The sequence below is a fragment of the Chelon labrosus genome (genome assembly GCF_963514085.1).
Source record: "Chelon labrosus genome assembly, chromosome: 5".
NCBI lineage: Eukaryota > Metazoa > Chordata > Actinopteri > Mugiliformes > Mugilidae > Chelon > Chelon labrosus.
In genome coordinates, this window is record NC_140341.1 from 12537124 (window position 1) to 12553785 (window position 16662).

The window sequence follows — 16662 nt, forward strand, 5'->3', positions numbered from 1 at the left end:
CAGAAAATGCTTTTTTCCCCCCAACTGTCAACTTTGTATTGATTAACGTTGCACAAACAACCTCAGCCATAGTTGCTAAATTGTCATGGGGGATAGATTACACTTCTTTCACTTTTAGGTTTCAGGTGTAGACTGTTTTATAAGCTGGTATTTAAATTGGTAAACCAACATGCCCTGATAAGTAAATCCAGAACACATTAAAACTGACGAGAGATTGCTTTTTACTCAGCAAAACTATTCAGATAAACTGGTAACACTAAAGCCAACTAGTGGTCATTCTCATGCAGCAGAAGGACTTGAGACATTTTGATAACAGCATTTTCATATTCAGCTGGGGTTTATTGGTAGCTTTTCATTTATACAAAACTGAACTATTGATGTGATCGATAGCCGAGCTAAGACTCGATGGCCTTCTGGTCGACAGGCTTGAGGAGGCGACGCACAATCAGCTCTCCTTTGCTGTTAATGAATGTGTCAGCCATGTCCTCTTCTGTTGGGAGTCCGTAGGGAGTCTTCAGCGGCTCTATCCTAAAAAAATAAATTAACAAATGTATGACAGTTAAGCGCCTTTATTTTATTATTCCAAGTGTGTTACCACTATGGGGACATTGATCTTACCTCACAAGATGCTTGACAAATTTCAGCAGATTATTGACTGCAGGTGTATTTTTGTGAATCACAGGAACCTGGGACTAAATGCAAGACAAAGAGAATGAAGTCAGTATTCAAGGTTGTCAGTGTCACAAGTTTAAGAGGATTTTCAAAAAATATTATAATGAAGGTTATTAATGACAACAGTGGACAGATGATGTATCTGTATGAGGTGATACGATCACAGCTAACTTCTATAACGCTCATTTATCCTGATGAAAGCGGTTTCTTCAGACTACAAGGTATTCTGTGTAAAACACTTAAGGCTGCTAAAATGCAACTGCAGCAGAAGCAAAGAGTAAAATTCCTTAAAATTGTTTTGCGGCATTAACAGTATTTTGCTGTACTTAAAAAAAGCTCTAAACATTTAGCCATTTACACACAGTTGGTCTGCAACGATCCTAAAACACACACCTACCAAATATCTAATGTGCTAGTAAACTTCAAGGCATTATACAAAGGTAATTTAACTTTTAATATGAGAGCAGCCTTACCTTCTGAAGACCGAGAAATTTTATGTAATCTTTCTCCCAGTACGGCCGTCGCTTCACGCTTTTGACTCGTGTCACTATGTGCAGTTTATGAGGTTGGTCTGGATCCCCCCCGTATTTGTCATGTTCTTTTGATCTCTCGGCAAAAAGCTGTGAAGAAAAATACAGAACTCCTGACCACTGGCAGCAATAGCAAATGAGCTGCAGAAATAAGTAAATCAGACAGAAGTGCGAAGAAAGGGAGCATCGTTACTACTCTTAATCAGTTAATCAGGAGGCGTCTGAGGCAAATATAAAACGCTGGGAGCTAAATGACTGCCCTGCACCTCCTGTCGAATGTACCCAGTTTGCACAAAAACTCGACCCTGCTGGAATATTACCAATATGAACTAAAATGAAGAAAGTAATGAAATACAATCTTGGCTCAAGCTTACTCTGTAAGATATGACCAGGTGTCTAGGAGAACCTAAAGAGGCAGCTAAAAACGCAAAAATAGTTAAAGGCCATCTTTAGAGTCTGTGGTTGGTTCGTCCATTCTGAGCTGCAGCAGAAACACGGCCGTGCAACATGACAGACGAATGAAGATATAAAACCTAATTATGAATATCATACCAAATTTTGCCAACCTGCCTATGATTCCTCTTACATTCTCAAACTGTCATGTAACATCATCAGTTTGTATCATCAGGTTCTACATGTAAGCTCTCTCTCTCTCTTTTCTGTCTGTACCCGGCTGGCCTTAGACAGGTGGGTCCCTCCATATGAGCTGGTTCTGCTCAAGGTTTCTTCCTGTTAAAAGGGAGTTTTTCCTTCCCACCGTCGCCTTCAGGCTTGCTCTGGGGGTTTCAGGCTAGGTTTTGTAAAGCGTCTTGAGACAATTTGTACTGTTATTGACGCTATATAAATAAAATTGAATTGAATTGAATTGAATATGGCCCTTAAATCCCACACAGGGCTTTTGTCTTGATCCTTACCTCTTTTGGGATTCTTGATCTGGAAAATTTGCTGCGTGCTGACACAAACCAGGTACAGGGTGACAAAACTGTAGCTGCTGTCAGGTTCTGCAACGTATAAAGCATAGTATCATTTTCATTTGTCAGTATTCAATGTACTGATTTAACTAGAAAGCAACTATTCCTGCTGTGTGTTTCCAGCAGTTTCTCTATGTATAATGGCACAACTGCATAACACAATATAGAGACAGCTTTCTTTTTTTTAAGCAACAAGCATAAACATAAACACTAGCACCACATATCACTAGTTGATTCTTGTACTCTAGTATTCATGTGTTGACTGGTAGAGCTGGGAAATGTATTGAACAAAACAAATATATTAAAATATAATCAACTGGCATGTCAAATAAAGCAATTTTAAGAAGTTATAAACATTAGAAATGCTGAAGGACTCTTACCTTGACGGATAAAAAGCTCAAACTGCGCCAGACACCTGACATGTTGTGTTTTTGAGCCACTAGCTACTCCCCAGCTACTGAAACTAACACGCAGGCCAAGGTTACAGCCCTGCTAACCGTGAAATAACACGCATATATCAGACGTTACTCAACTTTATCATAAATTAAAAAAAAATGTACACCATATCCCCTAAATTACACGTAACATGTACTCAAACCCGAAAAAATAACAGCGAAAACAAGGTAATCACGTTTCAAACAAGTCCTCTATCCTTCCAAGTCTCGACCGGAAACGCTCGCGGAGTCACATCGAAATAGCTCCGGTGTGACAAAACCGCTTTGAAATGTTTCCTCTTCTTATTTTACAGTCTTTACAGAAACCTTAAAGACTAATTGCAATAATGATTAGAAATTAAAATAAAATAAATAAAACAAAATATTTTGAATATAACAGATATAAGTTTATTAACTTTTAGTTTATTCAACGTGAGCCCATGTGATGATCACAGAGCCTACTTTAGCCTTTGCGTTTCTGCCGGAGCTATTTTTGTAACGCACTCGTGTAGCTGTCAAGTTGGCGAAGGTATCACTACTTCATTTAGGAGCTTTTCTGACTCGAGTTAAGCATGAACTTCTCCTAAATTCAGGTAGTATTTTTAAAAAACGATAGATAGTCAGAACAATGACACAAAATCATGTGCCAGGGATGGAGACGTCCGCAATATCTGTCCTGAAGCGGGCGGTGGAGCTGGACAACAGCGGCCGGTTTCAGGAATCTCTGGTCTGCTACCAGGAAGGCATCCAGCTGCTCATGGACGTGTTGAAAGGTCTCGTATGTCTCTCTTTTAAACAATAAAACACAGAGTAAGCGGCTTGAAAGACATCGTGTTTTCCTTCTCTTCTAAGCAGCCGTGAAAGATGACTCGAAGAGAGGGCACTACAGGGAGAAGATAAAGGGCTACATGGACAGAGCAGAGCAAATCAAAGCTCATGTGAACCAGTTGAAAGAAGGTAATTCACCTGTAATAAAACCCCGGAGAGCAAATCAGGAAATGGCCACGGTCATGGGTGAACTAACCAGCCACATGTTAATGTTTATTTCTACACACTTGTACATAGATCAGCCGCACCATTAAAACTACATTGACATGAACAACATTGGAGATCTCATTAGGATTTAATGTTCTTCTGGATATCCTGGTCCATGGCACTTATGTGGATGTTGCTTTGATATGTACCTCCACCTGAACCTGAGCATCGTTGCAGACCAAGCACGCTGCCGTGCCAGCAACAAGTGGGTGTTTCTTGCATCCCCCGGCCAAATGTTCCCCACTTAAACTATACACATGCAGCCGTCCATCTACACGACTTAAAAGAAAACTTGATTTATCAGACCAGGCCACCGTCTTCCATTGATCTGTGATCCAGTTCTGGAGCTCACGTGCCCATTGTCAGGACTTTCAGCAGTGGACAGGGGTCAGTATGGACACCCTGTCTGGTCTGCAGCTACACAGCCCCCATACAAAGCAATCTGTGATGCACTGCGTGTTCTGACACATGTCTATTTGAGCCAGTATTAACTTTTCCAGCAATTTGAGCTACAGTTGGATCGGATGACAACAGCCAGCCTTCTCTCTAACATCAACTCTGAAGACAAATTGTTCATTTGCTCTCTAATATATCCCAATATAACCTACTGACAGGTGCCATGACAATGAGATATTCATTTGACCAGTGATTATGAGAGTTGGTCATAAAGTTATGGCTGATTGGTGGATATTGGAATGAACCGTGTGCATTGACACGAGGTCTCAGCCTCTACAACAAGTAGTTAAAATAGGTAATCATGTGTTATCTGTCTCAAAGCCTTATTATTTAACGAACAAATTTGCACTCCGTAAATATCGAGCCCCAGATTATAGTACAATATATAGGTACAATTACAAACTAAAAAGTGTGAAGACCCCAAGTTACTGCATTTTTAACCAGTCTCAAGGCTTACTCCTAAACACTGAGTTAACATGGTTCTGGGTCGAACAACATGACATGATATGTTCATGAATTAATTTTTGTTTCTTTTCTGTCGTCCCTGTCCTGACAGACGGGAAGTACCATGAGCAGATAAGAATATCGGAGGATGCCACAGGTTACAGCTACGAGGCGCTGTTCAAGCCATACATCAGCAGCACTCTGACAGAGGTCTGGGTGGAGGACCCATACATACGACACACACACCAAGTAAGATATTTGCTTTTAGCACCGTCTCAAGCAGTACTTGTTTACAGCTTGCGACTACCGTTCATTTTTATTTCAGTCAGTCTTAATCACTTAACGTTTTAGTTAACTCAATTAATTCAAGGCAGCATTAATAACTTCTGAAACGAGGCATCTGCAAGAGGGCGCCAAAATCCCTCATCTATTATTTTTATTTTTATTTGTACTTTATGTGAGTGTAATATCAATAATACATAGAAATATGTATCACAACTTTAATTAGTTCTAAAAAAAAAAAACAACCTGGACTTGATGACTATCTTGAAACTTGTTTAAAATTACTAGTAAACGATAGAAAGTAGGCAATTGTGCTTTTAGACTGTAGAACAGTTTGCTATTAAGTACGTGTCATTTATATTGTTTATATCATATCACACCGTAAAAGAACACATGCTTTATTGTGTATTTGTTCAGTTGTGTACGCTGCACTTTGCATCTATAATATCGTCTTACAATCCCCTCGGCTCTCCTCTCCACAGCTGTACAACTTCCTGCGCTTCTGTGAGATGCTGCTAAAAGCCTCCTGCAAGGTCAAACGGATCCACCTCCTCACGTCACAGGATGAAGTAGGTTGCACCATGTAATGAATGCGGAGCAGCCACAGATGTCTCCTCCGTTCAGTGTGTGTGTTTAACCGCCTCTCATTCTGTTCAGCAGGGTGATAGCAGCCAGCAGAGCAGCGCTCTGGCGGAGCTGAAAGGGAGTCTTAGTGCTCGTGAAGTGACTCTGGATCTGCAGTACTCCTCCACCATCCACGACAGGGAGATCAGGTACAGATGATCTGCAAGTTCACACAAGCTCCTTTTAGTCCATAATGGCGGCTCCGTTTTGTGCCAGTAAACTGAACTTTATTTTGTTTCCAGGTTTGACAATGGTTGGATCATAAAAATAGGAAGAGGTTTAGATTACTTCAAGAGACCTAAGGTGAGACTACTCTCTACATCCTCTACATCCAATACTTAACCGTTAGTTACTGTCATGAATCTCCACGCTGAGTTATGTTTGTCCCACAGGGCCGATTCTCGATTGGATATTGTGACTATGACCTCAGGCAGTGCCAGGAGACGAGCGTAGACATTTTCCACACCAAACACACAAAAACTCTGTGAGACTCGCAAAGCTTTTTTTTTTTTTTTTCCTGAAGGTGATTTTATTATTTACCTACTCTTCACACACATCTGGGGGGTTTACATGGGGTTTAACTTATAACAAGAGGTTTTACTGTATGCTGATCCAGCATGCCTTAAATTCCACCTAACTGTGTGATTAAATCTTTTATATTTGTCAGGTGCATGTATAAGATATTCATTTTTACAGGTAATTTATGCACAAGGGTCCCTTTTTATTTTATATTTTTATAACGTTACTTTTTTTTCTATGCTGCCTTTTTTTTGCTTTTATGAATTCTCTTGTAATTGCCTCCAGAGAAGGTGATTTTTATGGTGTTCTACCGCCATCTAGTGGAAGAAATAATTTTTTCTAAAATCATTTTTATTATAGAAGTATTTTATATTGCATTGCACTGTCTGTTGCACTACTTAAATGTGCCATCTTAAGAACCTGCCTACTTCCTGTATATTCAGTGCCTCTAATTTAAGAACAATGTGACAATAAAAATGAGTTTAACAATGTTTTAAGTCTGATTGAAAATTAATTTAACCCAAAATTCATTCATGCATTCATTCATCTTCTGTAACCGCTTGTCCTGTGAAGGGTCGCGAGGGGGGGGGCTGGAGCCTATCCCAGCTGTGATCGGGCGAGAGGCGGGGTACACCCTGGACAGGTCGCCAGTCTATCTCAGTGCTAACACAGAGAGACAGACAACCATTCACACTCACACTCACACCTACGGCCAATTTAGAATCACCAATTAACCCAACGAGCATGTCTTTGGACGGTGGGAGGAATTTAACCCAGTATTAAAATAGTTTATTTAGTTTGTATCTTATATTATTTTAGAGACCTTGAGTTAAAGAGACTCGTGATGAATGACTGGAACTGACACTTGTGTTTGTTACCTGAGGCCTTACTGTTTGTTAAAGCTGTATTTAAACCAAACGGACCTATATGCTTTTGTCTCGAAACAATTTATAATTTATTAAAATAGACCAGGTCTTGCGGGAAAACACTGACGCCTTTTTGCTTTTTGGACGGAATAACACACCCAAGGAACTAATAAAAAGAAACCGGTGACCTGCAGAGGGCTGAGAGTTTAAACAACCATTTCTAAGTCACAAATGAATCTCGGCGTGAGGCACATTCACCACCTGCTCCAGAGAGTTTGACCACATGACTTGGTCTTCATCAGCAGTTTGAGGTGTCGCGGTGCAACAGAGGTCCCAACCAGAGAAAGTAGAAATGTTCAATTCTGTGTTAAGCTGTTTTTAGATTATTGGCTTAGCAATTCAGATCATCAATCATTTATTACCCTTAAAAAATACTGTGAGGAAAAGCATTTCCTCACAGTATTTTTAGTTTGTCTTTCCTTCGCTCAGCTGTTAGTGAAACTGCTGGCTATAGGCACTCTATTTCAAAAGGCCTGGAGTCTGTGGTTTTGAAAGATGATGCGTTAATGTGTTTACATATTAACACAACATTCCTGGCATTCATGCAAAGCCCACACGCCGACATGTGGTCAATGATTGATTTAAAAATGTAAATGGCTTCAAATGACAACATCTACTTTTGATAACCTTTATCTCTCTACAGGAACAGACAGTAGTTTATTATGCAAGTGTGGGGTTTATCTTATTATTGATCTTGCTGGCAAAATGCTTCACCATAAAAATCGTGGGAAGATATTCCAATCATAAAATTTCCTCGGGAAACAGTTCCCGTGAATGAACGTCACCCCCCCATCACTTCAAACAGCTCTGTGATCGGATTATCTATCGGCCTTAATCTCGATATGCACGGTCCTCATCCGGGCTGTGAGCGGAAGAAATTATAATCCATGAGAAAACCACAGACAAACGTATACTGTAACACACGTCAGTGCTTCTTTATTCTTTCTCCTGAGAGGACCAAGGCAAGAAGCAGACAGGGCTGCAAACATGCAGTATATTTCATTAAAGCTTCCCCATAGGTCAGCATATGTGAGCTGTGATCACATTACACATCATTACGGGGTAAGGTAAGCCTGCTTGCATATTGTCCTCTGTAGATTAGGGACAATAAACCCATGGATGAGGGAATTAAGTAAAACCACATCCCAAACTCTTATGTCACTGTGGACTGTGAACACGGTGCATGTGGTCTGTTGCTTGTAATCCGGATGCCTCTGGCTGGATTTATATTCCAGGGGAAGAGACAAGGATTTGTGTGATGAGGAGCCTCATCAGGGTGGAAGCTGCTGGGCCACACATGCCAAGGCACGAACGTGGATGCGCAGGGTTTGCATCCCAGCTCTCCTGCCGCCCTCCCTCCCTCCCTCCCTCCCCGCTGATCGCAGCCCAGTGGCCTAGATAGTGCTTTCCACGTCTGAATGCCGTCCTGTGTAAATGTGCAGGAAGCAGGATTTAAGCGTGCCTCTTTTAATGATTGCAGAAGCACATGATGAATGACAAGGGAAACATTCAACACACATCTCCCTGTGTCCACTTTAGAATCCTATAAAGGCTGTTTAATCTTCAGTGTCTGGTGGATGTTTAACGTTGTATGTCAGCTTTGACAAAAAAAAACTTTAAAAGACACACATTTGTACACACACACACACAGATGGACTCCCCTCTGCGATCATATGGGTGAGTGAGCAACCCGGTGTAATGTGTAAACAGTTCTATGAGCCATAATTCCTCCATGCATGTCCTCTTTCCAACTGGAGCTTTATTTTTTTCCCTCTACTCTCATTTCTGTGCCTAAAATCAGGTTAGCGTTTTATAAGGAGCTTAGCGCAGAGGGCCACAGTGTGCCACTAATGTAATAGAGTCTCCCTCTCTCCCTCTCTCTCCCTCTCTCCCTCTCCTTCTCCCTCACTTTCTCATCTGTCCTCTTTTCTCTTTGTGCATTTGCTTACCCGGTGATGGAGTGACCTTCACTCCCTCCCCTCCGCCTCCTCTCTCTCTCTCTCTCTCTCTTTCTCATTCTCATTCTTTTCTCCCTGCTTGTTTCTCACTTTCCTCCGCTCCCTTCCCCTCTGCATCTCCCTCCGTCTGCAGATGTGGACGCCGCGAGCCTGAGGTTTTAACATTAGTGCAGTGACAGCGCTGTGGGACGAGACAACTCTGTGTGGAGAGAGACAGCAAACGGGAGGCCGAGAAGCTTGCATCAGGATCACTTGGTGAGTTGACTCCTTTTCATGCTGGACTGTGTGTGAATGTGTGCGTGTGTGTGTGTGTGTGTTTTCCAGTGACTCTCAGGTGAATTTGTTTCCTGCAGTATGCGGCATGGGAAGTTTTTGTGATAAAGCCCTTGTTGTGGATTATTACGGTGCTGGGAAATCTTGCAAGGATCTCTCTGCAATGTTAATAATCCACTGGATTATCCTCTGCTTCTCTGGGGGCCATGGCTCGGCTCAGTGGACGGCAAAACTCTCAGGAATGGCCTGATTCGCGAGCACTTCGGTTTAATTCGCTGTGGAGGTTATCTCCCAAACAAGTTCCAGTTTGCGTGGAGGCCCGGGAGCTTCGTGGAATCACGTGCGGCTTCTTCTTCTCCTTCATTTCCTCATGCCCTTTTCAGCAGGCAGGGCGTACTCGGTTATATGGGAGGTGTGGTGTGGACTTTGCATGTTTAGCCATCACCTGGCTCATCATGCCTTATTGAGCAACCGCCAAGGGCCGCGCTCTGTTGACAGCATCTCCTTGGCTACACGGGAACAACTACATGAAACACAGATTTATGCACACCTCAAACTGAATCCCCAGGGTAAAACAAACAAAAAAGTAAAGCAAAGACAAAAAGTTAAACTAGATCTTGCATCCTGTAGTACACCAACCCAATCTGGATGTTAATCAGTCAAGTGTCCCTCAAGTAGAGCTGGCCTAGAGCAGCATGCATACACCCTCCACAGTGCAATGTCCCATTAAGATCCTCATGCATCTTGTCTAGGTATTTTCTCTTGACAACACCACATTTAACGAGTCACACTCCTTCTCTGAGTATATTTTGTTCATCTTAAGGACACAGTTTCCTCGCCCACCCCACCTATTTACAGTAGAGAGTCCTGATAATGAACAGCAATAAACCTTTGAACCTCTTTTGTGTTCTTGGAAGAGGGCAGAGAATACAGCACCACTCCAAGCGCCCTCCACCATGAGACGGCAGCCTTTAGAAAGTGTACGTCTGCGGCTTTTGTGGTTTTGTGCACGCTTGCTTTTCGTTCACGTTGCCTTTCTTTAAACACTTTCCCTCTCGCCTCTCCTGTGCTTGTTTTCCGCAGGGGCTTGGCCGATGGAGTCTTTCTCCGGAGATACGGACGAAAGCGCAGAGGACGTTCCAGGTGGGATTTACGTAAGAGTGTTACAGTGAGAGGGAGGCAAGTTTTACAAACAGAGCTATAAAAAAAGAAGGAGGTCTGATTAACGTTTAAACGCATGCTCGGCACACGTCAAGGACTGTCGCTGTCATTAACGGATCCTACAGGTTTGCACACATTTGATGTAAGAAATAGAAAAGATCCTGAGAGAATACTATATAGGATGCAGAGAGGTGGTTATGAGCTCGTGTGTGTGTGTGTGTGAGAGACAGAGAGCTGCTGTGACCTGGATCTGTCTCACTCTCAATCTCCATTAAGGACGTAAAAAGTCCAAGCTCAAGGCTCTGAAAACACGTCTGTTCGGAAGGAGTAAGAGAGCAGGCGGAGAGGGAAACGCCAGACTCAGCCAGTCAGTCAGTGACATCACTGCAGGAAAAGGACTAGGATCGGATGAAGATTTGGTGTGAGTGTCTTCCTGACAGGAAACCTTTCACATTCATGTTTGTGTCCTTATTTCTAGTCTTTCATCCTTTCTTTTTTGTTTGTTTCCCCCTCCTCCTAACTCAGGTGCTCACAGGGCATGATGGGATCGAGGGCGTTCTCCCACGACAGCATCTTCCTGGCTGAGCAGGTTCTGATAGACGATGAACCAGTCCGGGTCTTATCCCAGGAGAATGTGCACAGCAAAATTAAAGCTCTGCAGGTACGGCGTTTCTTTTTATTGCAGGCGTGTTGTCGGGAACTTCAAAATTAGAGGAGTTGTGACTTTACTTTGTTGTTCTGTGCTCTGAAAGATAAAGCTTCAGCAGCAGAAGATGCATTTTGGTCCACCACCCATGGTTCTTCCGTTCAGACGCCCAGAGGATGTAGGTGGTCATTCGGAGCAGAGCCCTTCTGATATGTCTGGAGGGGACGTCACATCCCATGGCACCCTCACCAAGGTGATTAATCATCCCGGTTAAGCTATACGTGGTCATGTATCTGTGATTGGTTCGAGAGCACATCTGTGGATCTGAGGGACTTTTGAGTGTTGCTCCTGAGCTGTGACACTGATCAGACTCTTGTCAGATTGCTTCTGCAGATTGCGGACAATTTGCTGATCCATTTTGAGGGTTTACTTATTTTAAATGGTTCACAAATATACATAGTTTAATGTAAAAAAAGAATACAGTATAATAATCCCCTGAACAGCTGGGCTATGTTGTTTTGTTTTTTTTGCAAAAAGTTTTTCCTCGAACAAGGAGTAAGTAGTGCACATGCTGGGGACTATTTTAAGGCACAGATTAATGCGCAACGAGGGCGCTAGTGAGGATTTATTTATGCAGGATTGACTCAAAATAAACTGCAGTGTCCATGTTTTTTTTATTATTATTATTATTGAAGGGATGTGCCGCACAGTGCAATCGTCATACTCAGTGATTCCTTTTTTATTTATATTCGGACATCAGTTGAACGCAAGAATAAGTCATTAGTGGAGGAATAAGTTGCTGTTTTCACAGAAAAATGTACAATATCAGCAGTTTTATCCATTAAGATCAGGAATGTATAGCCCAAGCTTTTTTTTTTAAAGGCATTTGTCTTCACAGTTTATTTGCTATGTAATGATTTGTTCTTATTTCCAGACGATATCCCAGCCAACCTCCCAGTCGCTCTCTCCCACCCCCAAACCCGCACCCACCAAATCCCTTCCACCGACCCCATCCCATTCTTTTTCTCTTTCTGTCCCTTCCAATTCCTTGCCTTCTTCCGTCGAGGCCCCGTTAGACTTTAGCACACCAGCCCAGTTCAGTCCCTGCTTGGACACCTCGGCTGCACGCCACCGGATGTCTATCAAACCCAAAAACCAGAGGGCCAGCACGAAGAAGAAGCTCGATGTGGTGAGTGATCTTTTTCACTGGTCTGTAAATACAGTGCTGTCTGTAAAAACACAAATCACACCTCCTTCACTTGATATCTCCCTTTTACAGACTCAGCATAAGGCTCATACAGACACCCAAAACAACATCGACCACCCCGAGTCTGAGAAAGAGCAAGAGCAGCCGCTTTGTGTTCAAGAGGAGGTGACGATGAAAGCAGAAGAAGGAAGGATCAATATTACCGTCGCATCTCACATCTCCCCTCCTTCAAAACCTGCAGAGGTGGCACCTGTCACATTGGAGGCAGCACCCAAATCGTCCAGTCTAAGTCTTCCCCAACAGGACCTTGCTCTTTCTGTGACAGTAGCCCCTGTACCCTCCCTGAATTTTCGAGTCAGACCTCACAGACGCGGGGTCGCACTGTCCAGTGAACGACCTCACTCGTCCTTCATAGAGTCAGAACTGAAGGACAAAAGGGAGGGCGAGATACGAGTGACGTTCCACGACAAGAGGAATACTCTCAACAAGGCTGAAGTCTCCCCCGACCAGATATCCACCACCTTCACCTCGATGGCGCCGTTCAGGTCTTCCTCCCTTCGACAGCCGGTTCAAGTTGAGGGTGAGACCATGAGAGGATTTAAGAGACCTGCCCCAGGATCTGGCTCTTTCCATTTGTCCATCAACACTTCCAAAAGCCAAGACGGCGAAAGACCACGATCGGGGAGTTTTATAGGAGTGCTGGAACAGACTGAAACTAAGCATAAGGCAATTAGGGTGACCGAAGAGAAAAGTTTGAAGGAAAGGGAGGAGCTTGGAAGCGTGCAGTTCAAAGCGAGCCCCTTCTCTCTGAGAAGACTTGGGCAAGAGGCAGCGCCACCCGTAGCCCCAGCTGTTCCATGGGAGAGGAAGGACAGCATTAAAAAGACAGAACCAGGGACACCGTCTAAAAATGTCCCCACAGGTGCTGTGGAAGGAGGAGAACTGGAGAGTAGCCAGGAGGAGGTGGAAGAGGCAGTGGAGGCAAAGGAGGTTCAGGAGGAAGACGGAAAGACAGCGTTTGGCGTTAAACTGCGCACCACATCTCAGTCGTTTAGACTTCGATATGATACCGCATCTAACCGGCTCGCAAAGACTGTGGACCAAAAGAGACTGAAAATAAGTGATAATGCCAGTTGTGTGTCTGAAAGGCCGCCAGCAAACATGTTAGGTACAATGTCCACCGCTGAAGAAGTCAGACCAACAGGTGAGTCCCTGAGAACTCTTAACATGAAATTCATGACACTAATAATGTCCATTGTGTGTGATATACATAAATAAATATCACATAAAAGATGTTTAATCGTTCGCTTTTAAGTTTAAAAAGACCTTTGCTTACATACACGGTTTAGAATTAGACATTTTTGATTCCATGTAGAGTAAAACATTGCTCAGATGCATGCTCTATTGCTTTGTCTGTGAAACAACTTTCACATGGTAAATAAGCTCCTTAGAAAGATAAGATTCTTACTGATCACAGGGGAACTTTGTACTCATTGCAGCACTACACAGGCTTTAACACTTTAACAGTGCTGCCAAGCACATCTAACAGAGTTGTGTCTCTCCTCAGATCCGACCCCGTCTGGCTTCCACGTTCCAGTCAAGCACAATGCTCCGTTTAACAACAATCCTCATGTCATGCCTGCTGAGGTCCCAACGGCCTCCTCAAACCCCAAAGAAGCAGAGAGTAAACCCCAGGAACCACAACCTGCCCCTCAGGCGGCCCCGCCTGAGGTGTCCTGGATGAGTCTAGCAATGGAAAAAACCAGGAGCCTGCAACAGCTTTTCACTAGCAGATTCCCCAGAGATTTTACAAGCAATGTACAGGCAAACGTGCAGCCTGCAGGTCGAACGCAAGCACAAGTGCAGTCCGCAGGTCAAGCAGGGACTGGTGCACAAGTACCGACCCAGACTGTAAAGACACAACAAAGTGCAACGCATGTACAATCTGCGAATCAACAACCAGGTGATACAATGAAAGCAGAAACTGTTCGAAGTCAGGTGCAGATGGTTAAACCATCTCCAGTGGCAGCGCAACAGAAAACGTCACTGACAGTAAGTGTTCAGTCAAATACCTTTAGAGAACCAAAAATATCAAGGCAAAGCAGCGAAGATCAGCCACATACAAGTCAGTCTGTCTCACAGTCTGTGTCTCAGACTGTACGGGCCATTCCATGGACGACCCATTCTCCCTTGCGCTCCTCTTCACAGAAAATGTCACTGACAACAAGTGTTCAGTCAAATACCTCTAGAGAACCAGAAATATCAAGGCAAAGCAGTGAAGATCAGCCACATACAAGTCAATCGGTCTCACAGTCTGTGTCTCAGACTGTACGGACCACTCCATGGACAACCCGGTCTCCCTTGCACTCCTCTTCACAGAAAATGTCACTGACAACAAGTGTTCAGTCAAATACCTCTAGAGAACCAGAAATATCAAGGCAAAGCAGCGAAGATCAGCCACATACAAGTCAATCGGTCTCACAGTCTGTGTCTCAGACTGTACGGACCACTCCATGGACGACCCAGTCTCCCTTGCGCTCCTCTTCACAAACAGAAACCACATCTCAGTTTGCACAGGGGAATACCACACAGTCTCTTGCACAGTCTTACTTTTCCTCAGGCCAGCAGCAATCCCCCTGGAGCAATCGAGGACTGCACGCCGCCATCCAGCTCAAATCCACAACTTCAGCTTCGACTTCGGTTTCTACTGTCGCTTCAATTGCAGCTCCTCCTTCAGCTTCAGTCGTTGGAAGTGGTGAAAGAGAAGCCACGGTGCAAAAGGAGACCATCTCAATCAGGCGAGCGGTTTTGGCTGGTTCACTGAGCGAGAGGGCTGCTTTTTTGCAGAGACGGGCAGAGGAGGCCATGGCGCCTGGACCCAAGGGGGTTTGTGGTACTTCTTTGCTGTCTTTCATATCATGCGTGATATGTCATCCTCTCAATACTATTTGACTTCCCCTGTCTGAACCCTCTACATGCTGAACGCGTATCTCTAAAAACAGGTCACTAACGTAATTTAAAGTTTTAAAAAAGAAAATTATGTGGATTAGTGGATTATGTCTAGGAGTAGTTTGCGCATTTGGTCCTCTATTAAATACACAAGGGTATTGAACATGTCAGAGCAACTGGTGGCTCATTTATTTATTTTAAATAGGTTTTGGACACCAATGGAGGAATTTGGCATAGATAAATAAGCTTTATTGGGTCTTTCACTGGCAGTTTCTGACAATTATTGAACTACAGAACATAACCAGATCTTTTCTTTAACTACCACAACCAAGGTATCGTGATGCTCTAACATACAGTATTTTTCTCAGGTGGAATTGGGGAAAGTTCAAACAGAAATGCAGGCACCCGATGAGGCCCACGCCTTGTCCAAAACGCCACCTCAAAGCAAAGACACAATGCCAGAGGGAAAGCAAGGGGTGAAACTTGCAGGTGTGTTGATATATATGATAGTATTGATAATAACAATAACTGCACAAACACCTCATGTGCAGCATTGTGACACAGGCTTTTGTTTTTGTAGAGTCAAGCCCCACCAAAGTTCCAGAGAGGCCTCGTGAGGAAAAATGGCTGCGGAAAAATCCGGCTACGCCTTCGTCACCGTCGTCGTCGCCCACTCTGCCGTCAGTGTTGCAGTCGATGTCTGACAGCGAGCAGCCGTCCTGGATGGAGCTAGCCAAGAGGAAGTCAATGGCCTGGAGTGATAAGACCATGGACTAAGACGGAAAACAGAGTATGAAATCAAGAATGTAAACATCCCTGCAGACGAATGCTACCTTTTTTTAAGTTTAATGTGCTGAATGTTTGCTGAGGCGGTCAGAGTTGTTGATTCAACTCCATGCTAATCGTTGAGGTTGTTGTGTTTATATTAAATTGTGAAGTGTTGCCGTTTTATTGGGAGAGAAGCAGAGTATATTCTGAAATGTCATTTAAATATCTTTCTCCACAGTGACCACTTTAAGATAAGGTGTGTTTACAAAGAATGTTTGATGTGATTCAGCATTCACTGCTGTTAAAGGTTTATGTTGAATAATAAAATTTATAATGTTGACTGCTTTTGTTGCCAGGTATTTTAATGAAGGCTGGACGAGACCTGATATCACCATACTATTGCTGTCAAACAGAACTCTCCTGCACGGTTGTAAATATAGTTTAGTACTCAATAAACTCATAAAACTTATTGAACTTATCAAAGGTGTTAAATTAGATTGAACTAAATTTAGATTTTGCTGATTTATAATTTCCTGCAGGGACAGTTAACAGTCCAACATGACATAACCAGCTCATGTCACAGCTTTGCAGGGTTACGTCTTCCACAGCTGTAAAATGCACCGATCCTGCAGAGACTTGTAACCATGTAATGTTTGACAAATATTTGCAAGCAGGACGTTAACCTTCAGGATATAATGAAGACCTACTTGCGTAATCCTTCCAGGATTAAGGACATAAACACAATCTTGTGAGATTGCAAGGGAAGTGACCACAGATGCAGAATTTAGTATAGTGTGTTTCAAAAAT

The 16662-nt window shown here is 43.3% G+C and overlaps 3 protein-coding genes across 4 annotated transcripts; 2 read left to right on the forward strand and 1 right to left on the reverse strand.

Annotated features, from left to right (window-relative positions):
- Positions 1-218: 218 nt before the first annotated feature.
- Positions 219-2843, reverse strand: mrpl30 (mitochondrial ribosomal protein L30). Its single transcript, XM_084544917.1, has 5 exons — positions 2554-2843; positions 2117-2203; positions 1146-1292; positions 619-692; positions 219-528 (listed from the first exon to the last, which is right to left on the reverse strand). Exons 1-5 carry the CDS (start codon positions 2593-2595, stop codon positions 396-398), a joined length of 483 nt encoding a protein of 160 aa, XP_084401043.1. The 5' UTR covers positions 2596-2843; the 3' UTR covers positions 219-395.
- A 210-nt stretch (positions 2844-3053) lies between these two features.
- On the forward strand, positions 3054-6747 carry mitd1 (MIT, microtubule interacting and transport, domain containing 1). 2 transcript variants are annotated; one of them, XM_084545292.1, is made up of 7 exons: positions 3054-3380; positions 3463-3564; positions 4655-4791; positions 5307-5393; positions 5485-5597; positions 5691-5751; positions 5841-6747. In XM_084545292.1, the coding sequence occupies exons 1-7, from the start codon at positions 3236-3238 to the stop codon at positions 5934-5936; spliced, it is 741 nt and encodes a 246-aa protein (XP_084401418.1). In that variant the 5' UTR covers positions 3054-3235; the 3' UTR covers positions 5937-6747. The 2 variants fall into 2 exon arrangements, with proteins under 2 accessions (XP_084401418.1, XP_084401417.1); XM_084545291.1 differs by having other exon boundaries at positions 3055-3380; positions 5482-5597.
- A 1819-nt stretch (positions 6748-8566) lies between these two features.
- Positions 8567-16183, forward strand: cracdla (cracd like a; the record flags this gene model as incomplete). Its single annotated transcript, XM_084545640.1, has 11 exons — positions 8567-8570; positions 10208-10267; positions 10562-10706; positions 10811-10946; positions 11038-11184; positions 11866-12120; positions 12211-13342; positions 13706-14190; positions 14635-15060; positions 15456-15576; positions 15620-16183. The coding sequence occupies 11 exons, from the start codon at positions 8567-8569 to the stop codon at positions 15862-15864; spliced, it is 3156 nt and encodes a 1051-aa protein (XP_084401766.1). The 3' UTR covers positions 15865-16183.
- Between the last annotated feature and the right edge of the window lie 479 nt (positions 16184-16662).